Here is a 26319-nt window from a genome sequence, read left to right as displayed (position 1 = left end):
GAAATACACCATTATCAGCCTCCCAAGATGTGAAAGGGATTCTAATCAGATGGCTGTTCAGCAAAGAGTGATTCAAACCACACTGCATAGCACCACCTTCTGGTAAGCAAAAAGGTCAAATTTTTTCATTGAAGCTTTGAGTAAAAGCTTTAATGATATCAAAGAAAATTTTCATATAAGAAATAATAACGTTATTAAGTTTTAAGAATAACCAATTTAAAATATGCAACATCTATAAATCAAAGGAGAAAAAAACACCAAAAATTTTTTATAAGCCCATTATTTCTAGAAGTGCAGATCAAAATGAAAAAAGTGTATTTCCCATTCTTTGCTGCTTATTTACTTAGTTCACTTAAATCATTATAACCCTTGTCAACGTTTTCTTTCTTTCTGATCATATTTCTCGCTCAGAGTGAGTGAAATACATATGGCTCTGCTTTTTGTACTGAATAGAGCTGTACATTTTCAATAACATCTGAAATGCGCATGACTGCCCATGGGAGTTAACCAGTGAAGCTGTTAAAAGCAGCAGCTTGAAGCCCAAAAGTCCTAGATTCCGTTCCAGATTTTGCCCCTGGTTTGCTAGGTGGCCTTCAGAAGGTCACTTTGCCTCTTCAGCTTATGTTAAAGGCAGATATTGACAATGACCTTTGACTAGTGGTCTGAAACTTCCCATGGATATTTTCATTGAAGTGAGAAACTTGCATTCACTTGCAAACAATGAGAAACTGTTCAAAAACATTTTTTTTTGCTTTCTAGGTGGCAGGAGAATTACCTGAACTCTGGAATCTTGTCTCATGTAGTTTATCTGCACAGAGGAAGTGGTATTCCTAGGTAGTACTTAACCTGAGAATTTTATAGCAGTGGCTATTGTTTCCTCTGTAACGCATTATCTTTCCTGCCCTGTGAGTAGTTTGTAGCAAATGTATTTTTAAAGCCTTTCTCCAAGCTTAAGTGCAGCAATTAAGTTATCTTTAATGTTCCTATCAAGTATCTGGGGAATGCATATAGGTAAAGCAGTATGTAAAGTACATAGGTAAATTACACCTGTCAATCAGTACAGGTTTTTCAATAAGAATAATTATACAGATACAAATTATGTGACACAGGATTTGCAGCAGAACGTCATACTCACCTAAATAGGAAAGGCAAAATATGGCACATTAGGGATCAGATTGCTTTGCACTGCTAGCATGGCAACGCTTTCGCAGGCTGTCTGTGCCTAGCACACCTTTCTTAAGTGACTAAAACTTTTCTTTTTTTTTTTAATCTAAAGCTGATCCATCTCTTATTTGCTTCATGCAGTAGCATCTATTTCAGAAGTGCACACTCCCATCATTAAATATGCATACTTTACCACATTTACAAATAGATGCACATTACATTCACATATACACAAACACATCTATACCAGAATGAGTTATTTTTTAAAAAATAAAAACAGTAGAGATGCTTTGCAAAAGTCAATCAGGACATTACTCAATGGTTAGGTTCCCTTTAACTATCAAGGTGGGAAAGACATTATGTCATTTTATAAATAATCTTTCAGTATTCTTGAGACTCTTGAAAGGCATGGCAAGTAATGGAATTCTTTATATCTGAAAACATATAGGAGATCTTATTTTATAAGCAATACATAACAGACTATGGAATACACCGACCTCCCTATTTCATATCATCTTCTAGAAAGGAGGGGTTCACACAGCCCTGACACATTCCATATAAAAAACATGCATATACTGCGAAACAGGATTTTTGCTAAATTTAGAAATGTTTTTCATAGGAAAGGATTGTAGTGAACAACACTGAACAACAAAAATAAAAAAAATAAAGCTCAGTTCCTCATTCACCATACACCAGCCAATCTCACAATAAATGAGGCTGAAGACAAATAGAATAAAACTGCTAAGTAAAGATCATATTAGCATATACAAGCACAGGTAATCAATGCAAAGCTGGCAAGGCATTCTTAATTTGGCATTTCTTGACCTTTGAGTACTCCACTTAATTTTTAAACTCCACTCTGTATCATGATTTTAAGGAAGCTGTTTAAGTACCACTTCTTAAAATGTTCAAAATTCTCTCTCTGTCTCTCTTCTCCATTCTAAGCACAGGTATTTTGTAAAGTTTCCCACAAAAGGCAGCCTGACCATCAAAATCTGTCAAAGTCAGTCCTAGTGCCTTGGGTTTATTTTTAATGTTATTTACTGTGATCAATTATTTTCTTTGGTTTCTACCTGCAAGGCAAAGACTTTGTTGAGTGGCCTCAGCACCATGTAAGTTACTTTTGTTCCCACAGGCAAACATTTTGCAGGTACCCTTGACAAGCTCTCTTTTTCTGCAACATACCCAAGCAGCCTACTTCCTATTACTAATGCCCTCACAATTAACTATTTTCATCCCAATTTTTGCTACAAATTTCATAAGCATTAGGAACTGACTTTGAAAAACGACTGTCATGTGAACATTGCCACAAGTTTCAACCAGACTTAGATCTATCCAGAGGTGACTGCTTGCAGGACTGGAACCAAATTCACTTCCTCTCTGAAAAACTGCAGTCCATTTATTATTTCACAATTCTTCCTTTACGAATTTTCAGCAGGTCAAAATAAGAACTAGGCTACCATACATTCAAGAAATAAATTTCTATCAATCTCTTATCCAAGCAGTCACTCTCAGAGTCATCAAACAAAAATATTTAGGAAGAAAAGGCTTCTTTTCCTGTTGATTTGTTTGCCAAGTAAAACACTCACTTTTTCATCATGTGGTACACAAGAAATCTTTTTTTCTGATACATTTTTTCTTTTATAATAGCAGTAATACAACAGAAGTAAGTACACCTAAGTTGCCTTAATAAACATAACCAGCCTCTTTAGAAAAGAACTGAATCCACATACCTCTCTCTGATTTGAAATGAACTGTTCTGTGTAGGGAGAAGGACACCCCATAGTACTTTATCTGCGCTACCGCAACATGCTCTGGGGTTTCGCCGCACAGCCGGAGGCTTCCTTAGGCCAGAGTACGAAGCTCTGTGGCATTTACTGGCCTGTATTTCCTCAGGATTGTAACCCATCAGCACCGTTTTCAAGCAAAGGCTGTGCAGACATTAACTGGGCACTGCTACCGCAACTACCCCTAGCAAGGGCTGGGGGAGGCCGAGGGGCCGGTGGCTGCGCAGCTTCACTCCAGCACCACCACAGGGCCAAAGGCGGGAAGAGCACAGCAAGCTGCCTGAGGGGATGCTGGCGCCCAGAGCCACAGTGAGGGAAAGCAAAGGGAGGCTTTAGAAGGCGCAGCCTCGCCTACAACGCGGCCCTGGCAGAACCGCGGGGGAAGAAGTGCGTCGAGCCCCAAGCCCCACGCACGAGCCTAACAGCTCACTGCTTCCCGCCGCGCTCCTTTTAAAGGCGTTCGGTGACGTCACGGCTGAAGCGGGCAGCCGTTAGGCGCGCGCTGCCCCGCCCCCGGGCGGTTGGCGGCCGCGCGGCGAGCACGCGCCCCGCCCCCTGACACCCCCCCTCGCGGGGGCCGGGGCGAGGGCGCCGATAGGCGGAGGCGGCGCGGGGGCTGCGGGGGCGGCTGGCGCGCAGGCGCGGCGGGGCGCGGCGCGGGCCCGGCTGGGGCGCGGCGCGGCGCGGCGCGGAGCGGCGCGGCGTGGGGCCGGCGGCTCCCATGAGCAGGCACTGCCCGCCGGGCGCCGCCTGGCTGCTGCGGGGGCTCACCGGCCCCGCCGCCCGCTGCCTGGGCAGGAGCAGCGGCAGCAGGAGCAGCAGCATGAGCCTCTGCGGGGCCCCGGCCGCCTGCGCCGCGGGGCCTGCGGGCGGCGGCAGCGGCGGCGCGGGCTTCTCCTCGGCGCGGCGGAGCCCGCCGTGGCTGCGGCTGCCCGAGGTGCCGGGCGCCGAGGCGCACCGGGCCAACGAGCTGCTGCTGCTGCTGCCGCCGGCGCGGCGCGGCCCGGAGCCGCCGCAGCACCACGTCGTCTACTTCCCGGGGGACGTGCAGGTACGCGGCGGCCCGGGGCCGCGCCCAGAGCAGCTCGGCGGCGGGGGAGGCATCTCTTGCGCCCGCTGTGGCCGCCGTGACGGGGGGGCCCGGGGGCTCGGCCGCTCCTGGCGGCTGAAACGGGCGGCGTGCGCTTGCGGCGGAGCCGTGCTTTGGAGCAGTAGCGCGCATCGTCGCTCCCGGTGGGGGCGGCAGAACTTAGAGCGTGTCGAAGACAGTCCAGGGCGAGAAGGTGATAAAATGGCAAGGCTTCCGCGGAGGGCTTGGCGCTGGCTGCCGCGCGGGGGAGCGGATGGGCGCAGCCCCGCGGCCGCTGCGCTCCCGAGGCTCTGAGCGCGGCTCGGGGCGCTGCGCGGGACGGGCGCTGCGCTGCGCCGCGCTGCGCCGCCCCCCCCCCCCCCCCCCCCGGCACCGCGCCAGCCGCTAGCCTTACTGCTCTGAGCAGGCAGGCAGGGTCAAAGCCGGCGCCCCTCAGAAGCAGGGGCAGTGTGCTTTTTGTTCGAAGGAAAAGGCTTCCCTTTTCGGTAACCTAAAAATGCAGAACTTGGTGGATTTTTGTTTTAAGGATTATGATGGTCTAAAAAAACCTTTTAATTACTATTCCTGGGTATGGTTATCAAGAGCCTACATTGTCCTTAGTAAAAGACATTAACTAATATTCTGTGCCTTAATGAATTCAGAGGTGAGGATCATTAATGATTCGGAGATTAATTTTTTTCTGCCTATGTCCAATATGGATGTGAGCAAGAGGAGTACAGACTCCTTACAGCTGAATGAGAGGGAAATATTTTTCTGTACATAAAAGAAAACTAATTACTGAAGTCTTAAGTCTGTTGTTTGTAATAAAACAATCGGTATTTCTGCAGATGGAGAAAATGCAGTAAAATGATGTATTTATGTTGTATTAAGCTGAATAATACTTTCCTCTTCCCTTGGAGTGAAGTCAACAAGAAATGACAAGCACCTCCATGTGCTTATTTTTATTGTGGTGCTTTTATGTGATAAAATTATTAAGGCAGAATAAGTAGTCTAAATATGCCAGTAAATTAAAGAAATTGTTTCCTGTTCTGGGAGCCTAGCAAGCAAGCACCTCTGTAATGTGGAATGTTTCTCTGTTAGTCAGCCACAGCCCGCCCTTATGAATATACATGTGTATGGTGTGTGTATGTATCTACACATATATATATACACACACACACACGCTAGACAGAGTTTAAGTATTTTCACAATGTTCTAATGCATCTTTTCTATTTTTTAATTTTTCAGAACTATCATGACATCATGTCATGCCACCCAGAAAACTTTCAGTGGGAGCAATGGAGTTTTGAAAATGTTGCTACCATACTTGCTCACCGATTTCCTAATAGCTTTATTTGGGTTGTAAAGTGTTCTCGAATGCACCTGCACAAATTCAGTTGTTATGACAACTTTGTGGCAAGCAACATGTTTGGAGCACCAGAGCACAGCACCGACTTTGGAGCTTTCAAGCATCTTCATGCGTTGCTAGTTAATGCATTCAGACTCACTCAGAACATGCTGTTGTCTCAGAAGAGCACGTATGGTTTCAACAAGGATGCAAAGATAGCTGCTTGTAAATCACAGCCGCAGTCTGGTCCTACAACAAACGGCTGTTCATCCACTGAAGGAGAGAGAGACTGTGAATATTCTAATAACTCTGCTATGAACTTCATTATACCGTCTGCTGTAGGTGCAGTGTCATTTACTTTGATTGGCTTCAGTAAAGGTTGTGTGGTTTTGAACCAGCTGCTCTATGAGCTGAAGGAAGCTAAAAAAGACAAGAATACAGATGCCTTCTTAAAAAACATAAAAGCAATTTACTGGTTGGATGGTGGTCACTCTGGAGGAAGCAATACTTGGGTTACTTACCCTGAAGTGCTGAAAGAACTTGCACAGACAGGGATTGAAGTTCATGCTCATGTTACACCGTACCAAGTGTTTGATACAATGAGATCATGGATTGGGAGAGAGCATGAGAAATTTGTACAGATACTTGAAGAACTGGGTGTAGAAATAGATGATCAACTACATTTTGCAGATGAAGTTCCCTCCTTAGATAACCATTTCAGAGTTCATGAAGTATTTTGAGACTGTATATATCTCTGTATTCATTGCAAAAGCACTTTTGACACTGTAAATCTTGATTTACAACTTTGAGCAGACACTCTCTGAAGAGTAATATTAAATCAGTCGTGTGTTCCTAGTAGATACTGTATATAAATTTCAGTGGCTTAAAAAGGGGGTGGGGGAAATCCCATATCTAGAGCAGATTATGTCATTTGATTCCTGGCAAATTTGTTATGAAGAACTGTGTGAACATTTAATCTCAAACTGTTGGCAAAATTTTTAGCCCTGGATGTCCAAAGTAATATACTGCCTTTAATGGGAGTTTAAAAGTACTGAAGATCTTCAAGTGTCTGGATACTTCTATTTACAAGTTTCCAGGGCTCAAAAATTTGGTCTTTGACAGTAACAGTTACAACATTATTTTTTTGGCTTAGAGAAAATGATGATTTTTGGAGCAATCTTAGTTATACGTTGTTGAAAAGTGCTTTAATTAGATAACTTAATCTTCCAGTTTTGTAACATTTCTTCTGTTGAAAGAAAGTCACAAATACTTTTGGAATAATAGTGCCAATTTGTTTTTCTTCCCTATGAAAACTTTGCTTTTTCTGTGGCTATAAAATTTCATCAACTCATTGCTTAGTATCTGATAGTGACTAGCCTTTTTATCTGGGACTTGAAAATTTTGACATAGCTATGTGAAGTGACCAAGAATATTCATAAGGGTGTAGTTTATTGCTGTTTCAACGTACCCTGCTCTTGCTTTGACTAACTTCTATAAGGACTGGAAGTAATACATGTATTTGCAATTTGAGGTGTGTTTATCCCTTCTGTTCTGAAACTGGTGAGGGTTTTTTTCGTAAACTGCAGCATTGGTGTTCATCTAAATCAAGCCATAAGTACATGACATATTACAAGCTACATAAAATGTTTTAGAATATGTTGACTGTAGCTGTTTCAAAATGCTTCAGTTTGTAGAACTCTGATCGCCTTTAAATGTATTGTAGTAGTTGCTTCTAGAGCCACCCAAAAATCTGTTTTCAGAGCATAATATTTTATACAGAAAAAAAAAAACTCTAATGAAGTACAAAGCCAGACAAATCAGATACAGATGATGTCATCTAGTTCAGGCCCAAATCCTGAATGTACTTCAAAAATAAAATTACTGCAAGGTGAACACAAAAGGGAAATACTGGAACTTTTCTACTGTTGTTTTTCCTTTTATCTACAAACAAATCTTAGAGAATCACTCTTAAAGACAACTGCAGCTATTAATGATAAACCAGTAGCTTAATGGTTTTGGATTTCCTGAAAGAATAGAAAAACAGAGGTTAGCAAAGCAGTGTGACAAATATAGCTCTAGTCTGGAAAAAAAAGCATTTTATTCAGCTTTGTTCCGATGTTTGATTGCTTAGCAACACCTTTTCCCTGCTTCTAGCTTCCTGTTACTTTTATACTGTGAAAGGATGGATCTGGGTCATCTTTCCTCTGTTGGCATCATTAAAACTTCCAAGGTTCACTGGAGACAGTATTTTCACAACTCTTGCAGAGGATGTGCGCATGTTAGTGATCACTGAAGAATGAGAAAAGCCCACTGAACTCTTAAAATCCTTTTTTTTATGCTCAACATAAAAGTATGAAGGGTGATAGAAAGAAATGAGCATGCAAAAAATAGCTTTTACAATGTGAAAGTGAATTTTGTAGCTAATAATAATTAGATTAATGTAACTATCTGTTCAAAAGTAGAGATTATTTTAAATGATGGAGAAAAGTGCAACATGCAAACTAACTGCAATTTTATGAAAGAATCTGAAATATAGTTCTAGCTGCTTTTACTAAACTCTTGGAGACTGTTCAACCCTATTTATTGATTGCCTTCTTAATGGACTTAAAACAGCTTATGTGTTTCAAGGAGGGGTATTTCCCTTCTTTGGTCCTTTTGATAACACATGCAATGGATGCCAAGACTCCTTTCTGTAAAGGAAATGTGGGTCACCTAACACAGTGTTTTTAATAGAGAGTCTATAAATTGCTTGAAATATCTTTAATTATCCACTGTTAAACTTAAAAAAAAACAAACAAACAAACAAAAAAAAAACCTCTGATCTTGCTCCCTGTCAGTTCAGTTTCAGTATTCTCAAAATTAACCAGAGCAACACTAAAATTTGCCCTATCCAATAATAATGCACCTCATAGACCAATATCAAAACAACTCAGTGCCAGCCAAAACAGTAGGAGTAGGTTGTTGCAAGCTTTTGAAAATAGCTATTAAAATATTGACATTGTCTTCAAAGGTTTCTGGATGGCTCTTCTATGAAAACATTAATAACCTATTTGATGAAGGTGGTTTACAATAGATGTTAAATAAAATCAGCTCAAGTTTTGCTGCATTACTTTGAAGAATAAGCACTTTCTTGTAAAACTAATCTTGTTGTAAGACTTGATGTTTCAGAGGGAAAACTGGTTGGTTTTTTATTCTCTAAACAGTTGTAGTACTGTGTTGGAATGTGCCTCTGTCATTCACTACAATGCATGCTAAAAATAAAATATGCAGACAATGTAGAAAATACTATTTCAAATGGGTGAAAACACTCCAACATGAATGTAAAATTGTTAAACTAGGAATGTGCAGTTAAGGTTTGTGAATTATGCTTTAGTGGGTGTTTGTGGAGACCTAGGTTTAAAAAAAAAATCAAACACCTATTTCATAGCAGCTTTTTTTCAAGGCAGGCTTTGTATTTATGTACCATCATAAAACAGCTTACTGGGATCTTGCCTGTGAGGGAAAGCTGGCATGAAGTAAGCAAAGGTGTGAACATTTCTGTAAGGGTGAAAGGGATCATAGTTTGTAGATGCCTGTTTCTTTCCCTTATCTATAAAGGCAGTTTTATAATAAACTTAGATGTTAGTGCCTACAGTTAGGTGAGGTGAATTCCTGTTCTCATGCCATTACAGCAGTTTAGTGCAAGACACTATTCTGTTTTGGAACGGAGTAAGCAACATTACACTTTGTGTCCTTAGTACAAGCTGGTATGTATTAGCTGGTATACTTTATTTTTTACTTACATGCTTGTTTCTTGTATGTTAGACGAGTCATTCTTCATACAAAAAATGTCAACTTCTCTGTCTTGATAAATGCTAAAATGTTTTAAGCTGCATCTATTAAAAATCCCTTTAAAACAAGGCTTTCTGTGAAATTGTCCAGTCCATATAACTTAAATGATACTACTTTGTGTTTATCTTAAATACTAGTAACTTAGTTAACCTTCTTCCTGTCTATGTCTAACATAATCACATCTTTGTAACTGCTGCTGCATAAATCAGTATCAGACACTAATTTTGAAAGGTGATTACGGATACAAGCCTTAACATGTTGCTGAAAAGAACAATCTTTTTTGTCCTCACCCTGATAATGTCCTGTTGCCTCCATTACATTAGCGCTAGCACTTTATGGTGAGCTGTTCTAGATTGCTCAATTAGCATTATTGCTGATAAAGATAAGAGTGCTGTGTATTTAAATGTTCATAGATCTTATTTTAAATACGACTGCTCAGTCAGTCAGGAGTTAGGATGTTACAATTGTGGATATTCACAGATAAAAGCAATACATGATCATGTTCTTAAGTTTTCCCAACAGATCCTTTTTGAGTTGCAGAAAGAAAATGTCACCTTTTTTCTTCCCTCGTCCAGTGCTTCTCATAGTGTTGTCTTTTCTAATCTAACAGTTACTTTGACATCTCTGCAGATAAATATTTGTTCTCCTATACAGGTGGGAAGTTGAAGTACTGAGATCAAAGTAAAACCATTCATTTACTCTGCTTATTTTAAATTATACAAGGCCTTATTCCATATGCTCAGTGCACAGATGGAACAGTGTATATTCACTATTTCTTGAGATCTGGTTCTAGGGTCTCAAAGTGGGCACCCATGAAATAAGCAAAATAACTGAAAGCTCTCTGTTAAAAAGATGATTGGACATATCTGACATCATGTAGGAACACAGCACGAAAGACCTGGGTAAAGTTAAATTCTCCAACTTGGTGAGAAGATAATTACTTTTCTCCTTCTCATCTGTGTTAGTGTCTATGTCTCTCATCCCTATCAAGTAGCCTTGACTTCTTTTATTTCATACTTTTGATGGTAATCCTCTTCTATATGGTCACTTTGAAAAGACTTCATAAAGTTATAAAACTAATTTGGACTTACATAGCATTTTATATCCAGGTAATTTAAACTGCTTTGCAAATGTAATTCTGCAATAACAGTGATGAAAAACACTGGAAAGGTAAGAGGCACATGTTTCATGGTATTGGAAAAGTCATGAGACAAGTCAACAGGGTTTGTATTTTTTTAATCAGTTTACATATTGTGCTGGCATAACTAATATATCATTCTGTAGTACTGACTATGGTTTTTGTGACACTGTGTCTTGATAATACTGAAATAAGTTATAGTGCTATATTTGTTCTAATACAGTATAACATTACTCACTGTGTAGCACATTGACTTAATGCTAAGTTAGAAACCAACATAGTTGCATCAGCATAAAACCTGTGTAGACCAGTTCTTTGATTCCCCTTACTATAGCAGCCAAGAGCCTTACAATCCTTAACATTAACATACCCACTTGTGCCAGTCTCTAGGTAATGTAAGAAATACTATCCTTATTTTCTGATGAGCTGAGACAGAGAAGTTAAAGGATAGTACAAAAGAATTTTGGCATTTGTATGTGCTGTTGTGTACCAGCCTTTTAGCTACATCGCTGCCTCACAGAACCCACAGCAGACACCTGAATTGTCTGGTGCCCCTGTACAGTACAAAAGCAGAGGTGGGTGCCTCAGACTGCAATCCACAAGAGAGCTTCTTCAAATCACCTTTGGAGTTGACTTCTTCAGAATCCTTTTAATTTTACAATGATATTTCATTTTTATAAGGATGGCAGATTGAAAGAAAAAGTTACTTCCGATGGCTTTGTTTGTCTTACTGATCTCTTAACTTTGTTAATTGATTTAAGATGCGAGGTGAGTGTCTTTAACTTGAGTAAAATAATACAAAGTCATTAAGCAAAATGTCAAAGATCATCTAATACCTATGTGGCAGAGCCAGGCACTGTGCTTCTCCCAGTGCTAGACATACAGCTAGAATTCATCTGGTCAGAAACAGTATTAGAATAGCATAATTCACTCTTCCCGCTGATAAAAACTTACTCAGTATTAGCAATATAATAGCTATGTTACCTATACATAATACTTACCCAGTAGTGGCTATTCCACATCACTAAGAGTCACGATGAGAAACTAATTGAGGCAGTCATTATGCACATAGCCAAGCCTGGGTTATAAAGCAGTGATGACTTTGTAGTCATTTCCTGTTATTAGGGCTTAATTAAGTTTGTTTCTAAGAAAACCCAGGAAGTGTCAAATTCTATTTAAGCAAGTGACCTGAAAAGCATCCATTAAAACAAAAGGGAAAAATATATTCTCATCTGCTTTTTCTTCATGTGAATAGACATCTCATGTATTTGAAAAGCCAAATGCATCACTTCAAGGTTTAGAATAGATTTTGCTTCTTTCAGCAGGCCTTTTGCTGACACTCCATCAAGACTGTTAGCTTCCCTTCCCTTCCCTCCTTTCCTTGGCACTTCAGAGCTGAGTTGTTTCTAATGAAAGTGTTACTGCAAGATACAGAAAACAGTCAAGAGACATACCAATGTTGGAGAAGAGCAAAACAAGGTTCTTCACATCCCTCGCACCAGTTTACCCTCCGAGGAATTCAATGCATGGGCGTCAGATCAAACTATTGCATCCCTTACAGACTACCTGCATAGTTCTTTTTTCCCATTTGTCATCATGAGAAATGCACTGAGTTTGTATGATGGAAGTTTTAAGCAATTCATATATTGCTTGACATTTGAAGTAAAAATGCTTTCACAGCAAAAAATGTCCATTACTATGATCTGCCTTAGTACTGCAAGCAATAGCCTCTGAACATTTTTGTCCAAACACGCAGAGCAGCACATTTTATATGGTTGAGCAGTTCTTTTAATGTTTTTAATCTGCTCTTAGAAATGTTGACTAGGACCATATCCGAATGATTAAAAAGGAAGTAAGCTGGTCTCATTGCTCTCAGGAATCACCACATATGGAGATCAGAATCTATCCCCAGTCCTAGAGTCTGACCCAAACAAAATAGGAAAACTTAACATGCAACTTGTACTGCAAACTTACACAAGTGTTTAAAAGAATTAAGATTTCATCTCTTCTTTTACTAATACTGGAATTTTGGTTCCTAAGTCTGATAGTAGTTTCCACAGATTGTCTTGTAAAAGTTGCTATCTCTGAACATACATCTTTCAACACTTGCGTTTTCTGCATGGAAACATCTAAAAATCTCAGATTTGGGTAAACACATTTTGGCCAGAGGAAAAAAGAATCAAGTCTACATAGGTTTCAGAAACTGTAAAGTATATTGGGATCATGCCATATGTAATATAACCTCTACTCTCAGTAAAATCATCCTTGTCTTAGTAGAATTAGTAGTCTCATTGTGGGACTATCAGCATGAACAAACCAAGTATTTTCATCCTGCATATTTAAAAGGTATTGCAGATATATTCTGATGCTTCATGACCAACTCAAATCCCTTCGCATTAGTCATTTAACTTGATGCCTATATTAAGAATTTAAGCTAAGGAGTTCCTGGAGAGAAACACATCAGGGTGCATCAATCTTCAGCACTCACATTAATGTGTATTCAACAATGTGAATATTCTCTGAATGTTGAACTGCACTTGTGTTTCTTGGCATTCTCTCTCTATTTGGTCAACAAGCCATTAAAATACACTAAAAAGAGATACACATATGGGATTAATATTTTTATATCTTTTAGATACTCAATTGCCAGAGATATTTACTTCATTTTTTTCATACCATTTGGCCAGCTCAGTACTCTTTGATGGACAGATTTTTGATGGCCTGTTTAAGAGTTTGACAGGAGAATATTTTGACATCAGTGTTTTCCTTTGATTTCTTTCCACAGCAACCATGCTAAGAAAAATATAAAACATACATCTTCTGAAATCAGCTTGTCCTTTGTATTTCACTCGACCAAGAATAAATGCTGAATTCTTTCCAGATGTTGGTTTGCAATGAACTTGATTACATTTTAAAAGCATCAGTCACCAGTAATAAAAAGCTGGGGGCTAGCCAAGTTTAAACTACTGATTTCAGATACTGTCGATATTTAATGATATCTTAACTCAGCTTTCTGTCCTGGACAGTCTACATCACCTAACTGCTCTATTGAATATACTGTTTGAAGCAAGACTGTCAGCATTTATTTTTTTTATACCTGTTCCCACAACTTCATCTGTTTTCTCCTGTTGTGATCGCGTTTTGCTTTACATCTCTAAAGGACAAACTCCCACAGAACATCAGTGTCTCTAACCTTGTGTTATTCTAGTAATGGATTAAATGTGGCTACTATTCTCTCACTGTGTTAGCTCAAAGTCAATCTTTTAATGATTTCACCATTCATTCATTACTGTGCTACTCCAGTTCCACACCATGTTGCACAGCGGTATGAAAGGGCCAATTAATTTTTTACATAGTAACTTCAAGATTTTTATAGCTAATAACGTTATGCTCAAGTTAAGAAAATACAGTTTAAAACTTGTTTGTTTGCTTGCTTGCTTCTTTAATAGCATTTCAGAACGTGTTTTATAAAAGTTATTAAATGAAAAATTGAAGAGACTGGTTCAAAGTGAAACCAGAGTGGCACTGACAAAAAAAACCAAAAAAACTATGCTGTTCTTCTCACTGACCTTCATGGAATACTTTTTATTGCTCTTTCTAAAAGATGCATTTACATCACCTCTAGTAGGCTTGCTGACAGTCTTCTCAGAGAATTTGAAAACCAAAAGGGCCATGGAGAGGGAACAAGTATTATTGCAGAGTTTTCCCATAGGACACTAGAAGGGGAGCATGAAAAGGGTTGGGTTATCACCAACTACAGTGAGATGCCCTAATTTGCTGTCATATAAAAATGAAATAAAGGCCTTATTTTAAAGCTGGTGATGTGAAAAGCAAATAGGTGCATTCCTACAACACTTGGCTTACAGATTAATTCATTCAGTGTGACCTTCTTCCTCCCACCCAGATACACTTTCCAACCCAAACTTCACACTAGTCTTTCCTACTGGCAGCTTTCCTACTGGGCTACCTCAACACTTGAAGCCCTTGCATTGCTCAGTTGCAGTTATTTGGTCTAAGGTGTTTAATACTCTCTCTTTCAAAAAAGGAGATTGAAAAATATTCAGAACAACATTCTGAATACTTGTGGGTTGGCAGGTGCAACCTGGGATCTTATTTATGCTTTTTATATACATGCTATGGAACAAGTAATATTGAAAAATCTTAATGTCACCAACAGGTCGCACAGCACCGAAATGCATTTGTTCCACAGGATTTTCCTTCTTCTACTTTCTCCTGTCCCCAAGTATCCCAAATGGCTTCCACTTTCCTCTCCCTCTGGAGCACAGCAGGCACTTCTCACAAGCAGAGACACAGGCAGATCACTCATACACTGATTGCTGCTCCATAAAGCTTTTCCTTATTTATAGCTAAGTGTTGGGGGAGGGTGGTGGTGACGGTGGGGGAATGACACTTGAGAACACTAAGCTAGTGCCTCCTCCTTTGGGAATGAAGGATCAAGAAATGGCAGAATGAGGGATCAGCACAGTACTTCCTCTGTGCTAGCATAATGAGAAGCTGCCAGTGGTCAGAGTTAACAGAGAAAGCCACGCAGGCACAATGCTCGAATGCAGTTCTGTGCAGCCCTGCAGGCTCCCTGAGCCTCCCCATTTACTCTTAGCACCGAAAGAACATGCTCTGTACACCTCTGCAAAACAATTCATAGGAGGCCCTCTACATTACCTATCTGACAAAGCCAGGATGCTTCCCCAGCCTAACACTCAGGCTCACAGATCCTGTCTCTGCAGTACGCACAAGCAATCCTTTAACCACAGAAGAAATTTCGAGAGACCTATTTGTGTTCCCAGATTTAAATTCTGCCCTCGGAACGTACAATGATGCCCATCAGGATCGCTTGGCTGGTTACATTCATGCCTATTCATTAAGGTGGCGTGATGCCCACTCACATGGCAGCAGACTATTTTCACTGTGTTAAACTGCCAAGAATAGGTTTAGAAGAATAATTTGCACAGTGTTGCAAGCCCCTGCTCCTCTGGAGAACGACATTTTTCAGCGCTTTATTAACACAACATAGCTATTCAGTCTAACAGCTTTCGACAAGTTACAGTTCTCCAAAAACACTGCTGGAAGCAGCAGACTGACCTAAATGACAGGTAAATACTGCTGAGATTGTGTGTTCTCCAAGCAGCACAAATCATAACAACACAGAGATTTCAAATGGACTATGACAACCTTATTTGTGAGATGCCCATCTTTACTCTTACAAGACTTCTGTAAGCACCACAATCTGTCAAAAAGCAACCATCGGCAATGGGCTCCACCTTGAAAGACCCCCTTTCATATGGCAACATAATGCATCTCAAATACTGCTCCCAACAGATTCTACATCTACTCCAACATTACGAAGAACTTCCATTCAGATTCTACAACTGTAGCCTGTTGGATTTGTGGGTACATCAGTTGCAAATACTGCACAGCTGCAGTAATAGCAATGCTCCCTGACCGTATTGGGGCAGCCGCAGTGGTTGTGACAAGCAAGGTTTCCTGCTCAACACCTTAACCAACGAGGAAAATGGTAGATCATTTACCTTGTGACCAAGCGGCTGCACAACTCTAAACTTAATCTTGAATGATTAACCTTTGCTTTTCTTCATGTCTGCCTCTGCTCTGCAGTTTCACCACAAGAGGGAGCTTACCCCCCCCTTCTTTACCACCAGGCTATTACTCAGAAAACAAAGAATGACCGTTAGTACCATCACCAACCCTCCCTTGGACCTCCACAGAGACCACTATGGCTTTGTTAAGCTTTAGTAAACTAGGTGGCATTCAGGAAGATGTGCAGTTACTTCTAAGCATACATTCTGTCAGACCAGCCCACATGTCAAAATTCTCATTCAGAAATAATTAAGCAAAACACTCCAAGAAAAGTTAAGAGTTAAGAGTGCAGATACTGCAAACATAGGACTGCAAACATACACTGTAAGAAAGAGATCTCTGGATCAAGCAGATTACACATTGCATGTGGAAAAAAAACAAGAAGAAACATGTACAAGATAAACTTTGTTGTAGGTGAATGTTTATCAACAATGTTTCTATTAGTCTTATAGAAAGTGTACTTATGTACATGTGGGTAGTATCCATATAACATATGCTTCTCTAATTTCAGCAGATTTTGGTGACTTGCAAAGTGTTATTTTACTTATAATCAGTCCTATAGGCTTTTTCTTGGATGCGTAACACCATTCTCCGAGCATAAAAATCCCTGTATTCCTCAGGCAGTTCTTCAAGTGTTTTCAAGGCCCTGTCCAAGATTTGCATAGCTCTAGAGGCGGCTGTGGGATCTTTATTTCCATAAGTGTCACTTTTATCATAGCACTCAGAGGGAAGGTGCTTCCAAAAGACATTCAGTCCCACTCCAAATTCCTCAGAAATTACATTATGGAACCACAAGGCTGTAGAAAGAAAAATGTCTAAAGTGAAAATTTATATATAAAACTTCCATGTGATTCATAACAAGCATCAGAATCAGCCAAACTATATCTAGTTGAAGAAAAGCCTCAACCACCTTCTTTTTTGTTAATTTATAGAAAATCATTTCCCCTAAAAGATCACATTGTACCAAACTTAAAAAGTTCTTGAAGATGTTTACATCCATCCATAACTTTATGCAAAAATAACAATCACTGAAGTCTAAAGTGATACTCAAACATAAGCAAACTGATAAGTGTGTGTAAGATCAAAGTGAGACATGTTCCTTGTTCACCTCATTCATCTCCTACTCTAAATCCATGTATGTATTTTTATAGAATTAGTCCCTTACCTTGCACAGATTGTCCAAACCTTAATGAAAACCACCAGTATCAGTCAGGTCACCCATGCAAAGTTGCTAACCATTTGATGGTAAAGTCATGAAGCTTTCATCTGAATCATTGCCATTGTGGTAAGAATGCAAAGACATCTTTGCCTCACCTAGTACATTTTCATAATAAATTTATTACGAAAATATTTACCCTATTTCAATTTTAAGCTGAAAGACAGAACACTGCTTGTGGCAGCTTAGTTACTTGTATATACTGATGACATCAGGCCTATTCTGAAAAATGAACAAGCAGTTTCTTTCAGATAGGAAGAGGATCTGCTTCTACCTTCTCAATAATAATCACATTCAATTCTCAAAGAACATCTCCTTTTCCAGTGATAAATATCCTAGAACACTGTCAAAGCTAACACCATTCTCTGGACTAATATCTCTATACCACTCAGTAGTTCTTAGTGTATTAAGTGTTTCAAACTTTGGACCAGCACACCTACGGACAAAGTCAAATGAGTATCTGTAGTACATAAAAGAAAATTATGTATGCTGACATTAACGTTACGTACACAAACTTTAACAAAAAGTTTCTTGAAAACCAATGACAAGCTCAAAATTAAGCAACAAGTTTGAGCCTAAGAATCTATTTATTTTAAATCATCCTAAAAAGCTACTGCCTTCTTGTTTACTGGCCTGTTTATAATGCCCAAATAATACGCAAATGAACAGAGTAAGTACCTGTCATGAGCTCATGTTGAATGAAAAAAAAAAAAAGAACTAGTAATGACAAGTAGGAGTAATTTAAACACCTTTCCCTGATCACACAAATTGTTATCTTAACACAGGAAGCAGCTTAATATTGCTGCTTGTGCAGAAAGATGATTAGGACCTGTCTTTCCATTCCCCAGAGGTGATTACAAACTTCTAAAAGGTCCGGTTACTCTTCCATCCATAATTCTCATCAAGTCATTTGCCTCACAGTTCTGTAACACTAAGTGCCAGAGCTACAGAAGAACAGAAATGCTACTTCACTCAAATTCTGTCATTAATTCTGTGACCTGACTTTTCTAATTTCAGATTTCACAAGTTGATTTTTATATTCCTAGTCTCTTAAGATAAAAATTTAGAAGCATACAGTGTAATTCTGAGAAAGGTAACATCTACAGGTAGATGTAATAGTACCTTTTATTAGGCCAGTTAGTACAGCTTGAAAAAGCAGACAAATTTTGCCAGCATTCTTAGATCCTCCTCCTTAAAACGCAAAAATGCTTTAGTGATCTATTATTGTCCCTAGAAATGAGAAATTGCAAATCAAACTCTTCAAAAACTGAAACACGGGTGAGAGCTATTGGTTACTTACCTGGAATAAATAATACATCTCCCGCTTCCAGGTAACATTCATAGCGCTTGGCTTTTACAAAAAGGGGATATTTCTCAAAGTCTGGATTATCCACATCCAGCACCTCTGATTTAGTACCTTAGGAAAGTTTTCAAAAACAATTAATAAACATTCTTACTCTCCCAAACAGTAATAAAGCATTAACAAATTATTAGAAATGACAGTTCTTGAATCACATATAATACTGGTTTAATGCTCTATAACTCTTCTAAAAACCAGGCAAATCTGATGGCACTCCTCAGTTACTGAGGAGACATATTCTTTTGTTGTCTACTTTTCTGCTGTAGCTGCAATCCTATTAACACTAAAGAAAACTTCCTCTGACATTTAAAATGCCATTTTAAATCCAGGCAGAGCACTGTACTCCTCCACAGCTAGGTGGTGGAACCACAACCAGACAGAGAACGTGGGCTGCAGTGCTCCGTTGCAAATTTCCTAACCTGCCCCACTACAATTCCTTAGCTTTGACTGACAGCAAACAGCACCAGAGTAAAGACAGCAAGTGACTTCTTTTACACCAAACTGTCAGTCAGTGATTTTTTTCCTACAGTGCAGCACTAGTCAGCTGGAAAGGCAACTATGGTCACCAAATTCAGAACTAGATGTATGTAATATACATACCTGATAAATATAAATACGGTGCATCTTTAGGACTATACAAAACAACTCGTTTTTTCCCTGTTATCTGGATTAAGAAATTATCCATTACCTGGAATGAGCATAGTTAGAGAGATGTCAGCCAAGAGTTAAGAATGAATATATAGTCTGCAAATAATCTAAAATATCATCAGCACAAAAAATGAAGTATTAAAACCTTCATGTGTTAAAAATTAACTGAAAGAGCGTCCACATATAGAATTAACCCATCCAAAAAATTAAGAATTTCTGCCTTTATGGAAAAAAATTGCTTTCAAAAAATCTTGTTTTCTTTAAAGAGGAATCACATTCTCGATCTTAAAACACAAAGACACACCATGCTTTAAACACATAAAACAGAAAAACATAATGCAGAATACATTTGGAATTCCTTTTCTTTTTCAGTTTTAATCCTACTCCATTTTGCTGACTTTTTACCAATAAAGATTTATTTTTCCCCAACTATAATACAAAAAGTACTTTTCTTACAACCAAATTTATTCAAAAGTACATTGTGTGATCTTAGAAAGCAATCTTATCTGGAATCTATTGCGCTGCAGCAACAGACTGTCCAAATCACTGTAAAATTATCAACAGTTTCATCTTCAGAATGAAAAATGAAGGTAATCTTGAAGACAAAAATGTTAAAAGTTACTTTATTTTGGATTTTTAACTGAAATTCAAAATAAAAGAGTAAAGAATTAATCAAACAACTTTTAATCTTGTAAGTGTGGAATTTCAGGATTAGACATAACATCAGTAAGATATTATGCCCACAAAATACCTCTATTTAAAATCCACTACATGGAAGTTATGCAATTTAAGTGTTTCAAAATATGCAAAGTGTCTCATAACAGATCTTTGTCAACAGAGATTTGCTACTTAGTACTTCAATCTTGCAATGTTATCTGCAACATTTAACGATAAACACATGCGTTACCTACATCATAGTGTGTCCATAGCTGCAATCCTGCTGAACTGATGCGGAAGACACTAGAGAAAAACTGTTCCTTTTCAAAATACTCTGGAATCTGAATATCTTCTGCCAAAATAGGAAACTGCTTTCTGATATCTGCAATATCCTGAATCAAAAAGGATATAACCATTAGAGGACCATATACACAAACTAAAATAAGGAAGCAGCTGATAATCATTTCTCATCATAGGGAACGCAGGGCAGGAACTTCAGGCACAGCCACAGAACATTCAGCACCATCAAACAGCTGGAAATAGTAATGCTTTTAGATGGTCATCCTCCTTTCAGCGTTGACTCAGTCACCAGCAATAAGAACAGCCAGAAAGCTGCTTTGAACTATGACTACCACAAAATGCACTGAAGCAGCAACAGATCATCAGAAAACTCTTTATATTACCTTACAACAATGGCTAGAGAATGGCAGGTGAAGGCTTCAGTAACTGGCTAAGTTCTTGTATAACAACACCTTGTTTTAGACACTTAGGTTTAAATATTCTGACCTAAATCTGGTCACATTCATAGGCCAACTGACCATAAACAAGTTGTATGCCTGTACTACGCAGTCAGCAGATGATAACAGGCTTCTTAAAATATTCCTAAACTGCTACTTTACAATATTAGAACGGCAATCTGAGGTAACTCACCTTTCTAGGATCTTCACCCAGGGATCGCAAATAGTACTTTTCGTCCTGAACATAATACAAAAAGAAATACAAAATATAAGTTACAAGCACACTTAAAGAAAGAGCCTGTGATTTCTCATTAATCTAATGTAGGGCTTTGTTAAAATATGGTGCAAATAAGTGGCACTCACAACTTCAGCTACTTTGCTATCCTGCCTTTCCACTATTGCTCATTGCTTGAGATAAGCAGCAGAGAAAAAAAAAAAAAGTTGATTAACTGAGAGTGAAGAAGAGTGAAGTGGGAGAGACTTAAAATCACAACCTGACAGCTGCTTCCATATTGCTCTTTCCTGGATGGATTCAAAGCAAGCATGGTTTTTAACTTAAGCTCTTCAGAGCACTGAGGCAGGAAGCCATTTCAATTGGCTTCAAAATTTACTGCTTGCTATGTACATAAAGCATGAAATGCATGTTTGCATTCGGAACTGTTCACTTCCTTAGTCACGGTTATCTGAAAAATCAGTATTTTGAACATTGTTTTGTAAAGGTAGCCCCACATATGCTCCTCAACAATTATGTTAAAATATTTCTGTATTTGTATTTTGATAGCAGATACAGTCAAACTCTAAAATATCTTCATGACACTTTCTTGCAAAACACCTAAATTATACACTTATTTTAAAGCAAGGTTTGATTTCTGAATTTGGTGCTGGAACTTTTGCTCACATAAACTATCTTTGGTAACAGAAACAGGACCACTGAAGTTAACCACACTGTATACACATAAAACAATTTCCAAGGAAAGATTATTTTTCTCTGACTCCAAGCCACACAAAACAGTTAAATTTAAGGGCTTTATTGGAGTGAGACCTTAAATTACAAGTCATCTTTTTCCCTCCAAATACTGGCAGAATAACTGATGGAAGAAACTGTGGCACTAAAGAAATTACCTCAGAGAGAAAGTACTCTGTGTGTTTGACTTCAGCTGCTCTCTGTACAAATATATCAAAAGGCAGAGTTCTGAAATAGAAACATCAAAATTCATATAATAATCAATGTAACAAGACATGATCTAAATACAGAGTTTAAAATCATAAGCTCTCTTACTATAACTAGTATAGCAAAAAAGGCAACTTGCCTTTTTTTTTTTTTTTTTTTTTTAAACACGGTGACTAACAAGTGTTCACAGTGAATGTTTGAAGAGTTCTACAAGATAAAAATCCTACACTTACAAACCTCTCTAGTTTATAGTCCCACTATAGATCCAAACAGAGTCACAGAATCGTGTAACTGTTGAGGTTGAAAGGGACCTCTGGAGATCATCTAGCCCAACCCACCTGCTCAAAGCAGAGTCAACTAGAGCAGATCACCCAGTCAGGTTTTGAATATCTCCAAGGATGGAGACTCCACAACCTCTCTGGGCAACCTGTTCCAGTGTTCAACAACCCTTGCAGTAAAAAGGGTTTTTTGTAATGCTTAATTTCCTGTATTTCAATTTGTGCCCATTGCCTCTTGTCCTGTCACTACGCACCCCTGAGAAGAGTCTGGCTCCATTTTCTTTGTACCACCCCATCAGGTATTTATATACATCGATAAGATCCCCCTGAGCTTACAGGGTCTCAATGGTCTAAGTCATAGAGTAAGAAAGATCTTTAGAGTAAATTAAACTCAAACTCTGACCTACACCTGACAGTACTTGACTAGACAGATTGTTTTTCTAAAAGGATGTGATTTTTAGGCTTGTTTTTTGCCTATTTCTGTAAAATTGCAGGAAAGCTCAGCACCAGGAAAACTGTTGCTGGGTTAAAGGGAAGCCACGGGATCCAAAATGCTTTTAGGTATATAAATGGAAGTTGAACCTTAAGAGGAAAAAGACAAAAGAAAAACTAAATCACTATAAATAGAGTATGACAATAATTATGGGTTGAACTGTTATATCCTGCCCATTTATACTTCCTGCTGAAGGCAACAGAAATTGTTTGTTCCTTACACCTCTCCAAATCACATCATCAGCTGAGAGTATACTTCCACTACAGCTTAAACTTATGCAAGCTGGTACTGCCAGTCTGCCCTTGCTGTCCTCCCTAGTCATCTCATCTCCCTTGCACTAGCACTGGCGCTCATCTGACCATATGTTCAACCTGCTCACGAAGCTAAATCAGCAGAAAAAAACCACTCAGATTTCTGCACCAGCTCACAGAGTGGTTGGATGAGTGCAAAAACCAACACAAAGAAGGGAATAGAATCATGCAACTTACAATGGGACTGCCGTGGTACTCACATCAGTCTAAAATCATGGAGCTGCACGTTAAGTCTTCAGTGTCCCTACTCTTCTAGATCTACTTACTCTCCCTTCAGATTAGAACAGGAGACTTGCTATGGAAAGTCTCTAAACTTTCTAAATTTTTGTTAAGTAGATGAAAGTGTTCAATTCTTAACACCTGCCAGAATCAAGCTCCACCACAGCACCTCTATATACCTAACACACCTGATCAACTGTATGTCTGTGAATGTCACAGTAAGAGATTTTATAATAAGAAAAAAAATGGGTGAGGGAATGAAATATGGAGGTAAGACAAAATCATTCAAGTATGATCTGATTTCAAAGGTTCAAAGGTTCAGTGTTCATGCGAGCAGAATATAAAATGAGCATGATTATATGGTGTTTTTTTCCCCCCCACTTGCAAAGAGTTGTAGTTTGTTTACGCTTACAGCACATGCTTCTGCTTTCTTAAAGTTTTAACAGACTGAACACATCTTGTTCCCACTTAGGGAAAACAAATGACAATTAAAATAAAGGCATTTACCCTTGAAGAACAATAACACAATGACTGAGATGAGAGGAACTCTAAAGAAATGTTTTGGCAAGCTACACGAGAGGAACTTCGAAGGAGACCAAGAGTCTGTAAGACTCATATCAAGATTAAAGGGTTGGTGAAACGTGTGGTGTCCAGTAGTTTGAACATATTGAGGACTGCACATGCTAACTTTGAAAAGAGTTTGTTTTTTAATTAGTAACATCCCTCTAGAGTAAACACACTGGAATAGCACGCCTGCCACATGCCAGCATTCAAAGACATTCAGGCACATTATTTGTCAGAAACTAGCACCATTCAATAACATTGAAAAGACACTACATAATTAGAGCAAAATAGCATACTATCTAGTATCAAGTTTCTTATTTATACCAGCAAATGCCAGGCTCAACTTTCCTCCAAGATTGCTCTGTCAAAATCTCTTTATATCATTTCTCCATGACATCATTTTTAAGGCCCTTTTTGGCCTCTCCTTTCACCCTGTAGCATTTATTTATGGTATTAAGATATTTGTGAAATGAAGGGAAGAGGAGGAAATCAAGGACAGCAATCTGATACTTAGTTTCAATTTTTCACAATCAAGTATCTTCACCCTCCTGCCCTCAAACAGATTTACTATATTTTTAAAGGCACATGCCTTTAAATACAAGAGGCCTTGGAATGAAGTACCTATACACAAAGTTCTTACTGAGGAAATCCATCTGCGGCACTGTAGAAACATGAATCTTTACTTCTTTAGATCCTTCTGCTTGGCTCAGGTAATCTACTGTCCATTTGGTTGTGCAAGTACCCAGTTCCATTCCTTTCAGCACTACTGGCTTTCGCTAAGGAAGCAAACAAACGAAAAATTGTGAAATGATTTTAGCATCCAGTGAAAAAATCCAGAATTATTTTTTCAGACTAAGTACACACAAACAACTCAACTGAATAACAGGACCTGCAGCACAAAGTTACAACTAAACAACTGCATGAATCAGAATGCAGAATGTTGAAACAAAATGCAGGAAATCACGAGACTGTTTCTTTATTTACTGCATGCTCTTCCATAGTGGGAAAGGCAATGATACGGAAAGGTAAAGACAGCTTTAATACTCAGTATATTCTGGAGCCACTGAAGCACCCAGCTAGGCTAAGGAATAGTTTAGTCCTTCTAGCCAGAGCCTAGCAGAAAACAGAAAAAAGACCATACATTTAAGTGTAGACTGTAGGCTGCAGTGGTGCTGTATCTTCTCAAGAAAGAAGCTCTTTCCAATCATTTTTAAGGCTCAGTAATGCTGACAACCATGAATAGGTTTGATTCAGTGTACACAAAAAAAATGTAGAAAGACTCTTTTAATTTGAATCAGGACCTTGGAGAAAAAGGAAGCAGTAATAACAAAAAGAAATGGCAGTCACACATGTTTTTGAACAAGCGTTAAAGAAAATTAAGTTACAGACAGATCAACTGCTTGAGTTATTCAGCAGATCAGAAGGTGTTAGCCACCAGAAGTTCCTTCCTCCTAAACCAACAGTTATTTTAATGAATCATGGTGCCCCCTATAAAAGATATCAAAACCAAAACTGACTATCTTTAGTACCAGGCTGCTAACCCAAATTATTTCCTTTCATTTGTTGAATCCTTCTCTGATTAACTGCTTTATTTTCTGTAAGTAACCTTGACTACTCATTGTCAGAAAAACATATTTTCATAAAAGATAGTAGATTTATCTCAGGTTTTAAGTAAGATATCTAAAAATACATTTTTTTTGCTAGCAACTCCCTGTGGGGAATAAAATAAAAAAATAGATGGGTATATAAAAAAAAAATCCTTGGAAGGGGCAGAACCCTAATTTCATTGTCCTTCTCCATGAGAGTAGCAGAGGTCTCTGCAGAGATCTCTGGGGTTTGCCTGCACTAGATTTTACTGCTGGATAAGGACCTTTGACTCCCCATGTCTGCAGGAAGAGTCTCTCTGCTCTTCTTTTCTCCGCCAACACATGTTGTTCTAGTTCCTCAAGGGCTGAATGACTCTCACACCTTTCCACAGCTGCACTAGTGCACAGCAATATTAACTGTTGTGCTTGCCCCTGTGCCCCGCTACAGCCCCCACCCTAGTGCACAGAGTGCCCGCTACCGCCCCGCGCGCCCACAGCGGCCGTTACACCCTTCCCGCCGCTGGCGCGCGCCCGCAGCGGCCGTTACCGCCTCCCCGCCGCGGGCGCCCAGAGCGGTCGCGGGCAGGGGGAGCGACTTCAAGTCGCTCAGGTATCTCCCCGGGCCCGAGACCAGAGAAGCTCTGCGCTTCGCCCGGCAGCACCCCGCAGGTCCGGAGTCGCTACCGGCGGGGTAGGAAGGGGCGGACAGAGCCGTACCCGAGGGTAGATGTCTCGCAAGAACCGCTCCCGCGTGACCCCGGCCAGGCTCGCCACCAGCTCCACCGACTGCGCCCGCTGCTCCATGGCCGCTTCCGCGTCGGTGAAGTGTGTCCGTCTGCCGCCACCCCCCGGAAAGAGGGACCGGCGCACAATCGTTCCCCTCCTCCCGTTCAGTAAGGGCTAGGGAGATGGTGAATTCAACCTTTCTGCGGGAGGGAGTCCTGCGGAAGGCGTCGCGAGGGAGGAGACGCGGGCAGCTGTGCGAGACTGTGCGCTCCGCTGAGCGAGCATGATCAGGTCCCGCCGGTTACCCCGCACCCCCCTCCCGGACGACGCGCCGCAAAGGGGGAACTAGCGGACGCGGCTCTGTTTCCTCCCGAGCGCGCTAGGCAGGGCCCGGCCGGGACGG

The 26319-nt window shown here is 39.7% G+C and overlaps 2 protein-coding genes across 3 annotated transcripts; one reads left to right on the top strand and one right to left on the bottom strand.

The window, feature by feature from the left end:
• The first annotated feature begins 3672 nt into the window (after positions 1–3672).
• Positions 3673–9267, top strand: C6H2orf69 (chromosome 6 C2orf69 homolog). The gene is made up of 2 exons (XM_067298891.1): positions 3673–4002; positions 5269–9267. The coding sequence occupies exons 1-2, from the start codon at positions 3673–3675 to the stop codon at positions 6106–6108; spliced, it is 1170 nt and encodes a 389-aa protein (XP_067154992.1). The 3' UTR covers positions 6109–9267.
• Positions 9268–16353: 7086 nt separating this feature from the next.
• On the bottom strand, positions 16354–26318 carry TYW5 (tRNA-yW synthesizing protein 5). Of its 2 annotated transcripts, none has more exons than XM_013952178.2 (8): positions 25908–26318; positions 24226–24380; positions 21691–21760; positions 20762–20806; positions 20086–20223; positions 19127–19214; positions 18467–18583; positions 16354–16747 (listed from the first exon to the last, which is right to left on the bottom strand). In XM_013952178.2, the coding sequence occupies exons 1-8, from the start codon at positions 25992–25994 to the stop codon at positions 16491–16493; spliced, it is 957 nt and encodes a 318-aa protein (XP_013807632.1). In that variant the 5' UTR covers positions 25995–26318; the 3' UTR covers positions 16354–16490. The 2 variants fall into 2 exon arrangements, with proteins under 2 accessions (XP_013807632.1, XP_013807633.1); XM_013952179.2 differs by lacking the exon at positions 25908–26318 and adding an exon at positions 24746–25289.
• Position 26319: the final 1 nt, after the last annotated feature.

This window comes from Apteryx mantelli, chromosome 6 (assembly GCF_036417845.1).
Source record: "Apteryx mantelli isolate bAptMan1 chromosome 6, bAptMan1.hap1, whole genome shotgun sequence".
NCBI classification, from domain to species: domain Eukaryota; kingdom Metazoa; phylum Chordata; class Aves; order Apterygiformes; family Apterygidae; genus Apteryx; species Apteryx mantelli.
The sequence above is the reverse complement of the archived record's forward strand: the minus strand, read 5'-3'. Positions and strand labels throughout refer to the sequence as shown.

Bases quoted from the DNA above. Each gene is read 5' to 3' on its own strand.
- C6H2orf69 (XM_067298891.1), top strand. From the start codon at position 3,673: ATGAGCAGGCACTGCCCGCCGGGCGCCGCCTGGCTGCTGCGGGGGCTC. The intron at 4,003-5,268 runs GTACGCGGCGGC...TTAATTTTTCAG, and splicing joins ACTTCCCGGGGGACGTGCAG to AACTATCATGACATCATGTC.
- TYW5 (XM_013952178.2), bottom strand. From the start codon at position 25,994: ATGGAGCAGCGGGCGCAGTCGGTGGAGCTGGTGGCGAGCCTGGCCGGG. The intron at 21,761-24,225 runs GTACTTCATTCC...TTTCTATTTCAG, and splicing joins AGTAAGAACTTTGTGTATAG to AACTCTGCCTTTTGATATAT. The intron at 16,748-18,466 runs GTAAGTAACCAA...TTCTTTCTACAG, and splicing joins AGATGTATTATTTATTCCAG to CCTTGTGGTTCCATAATGTA.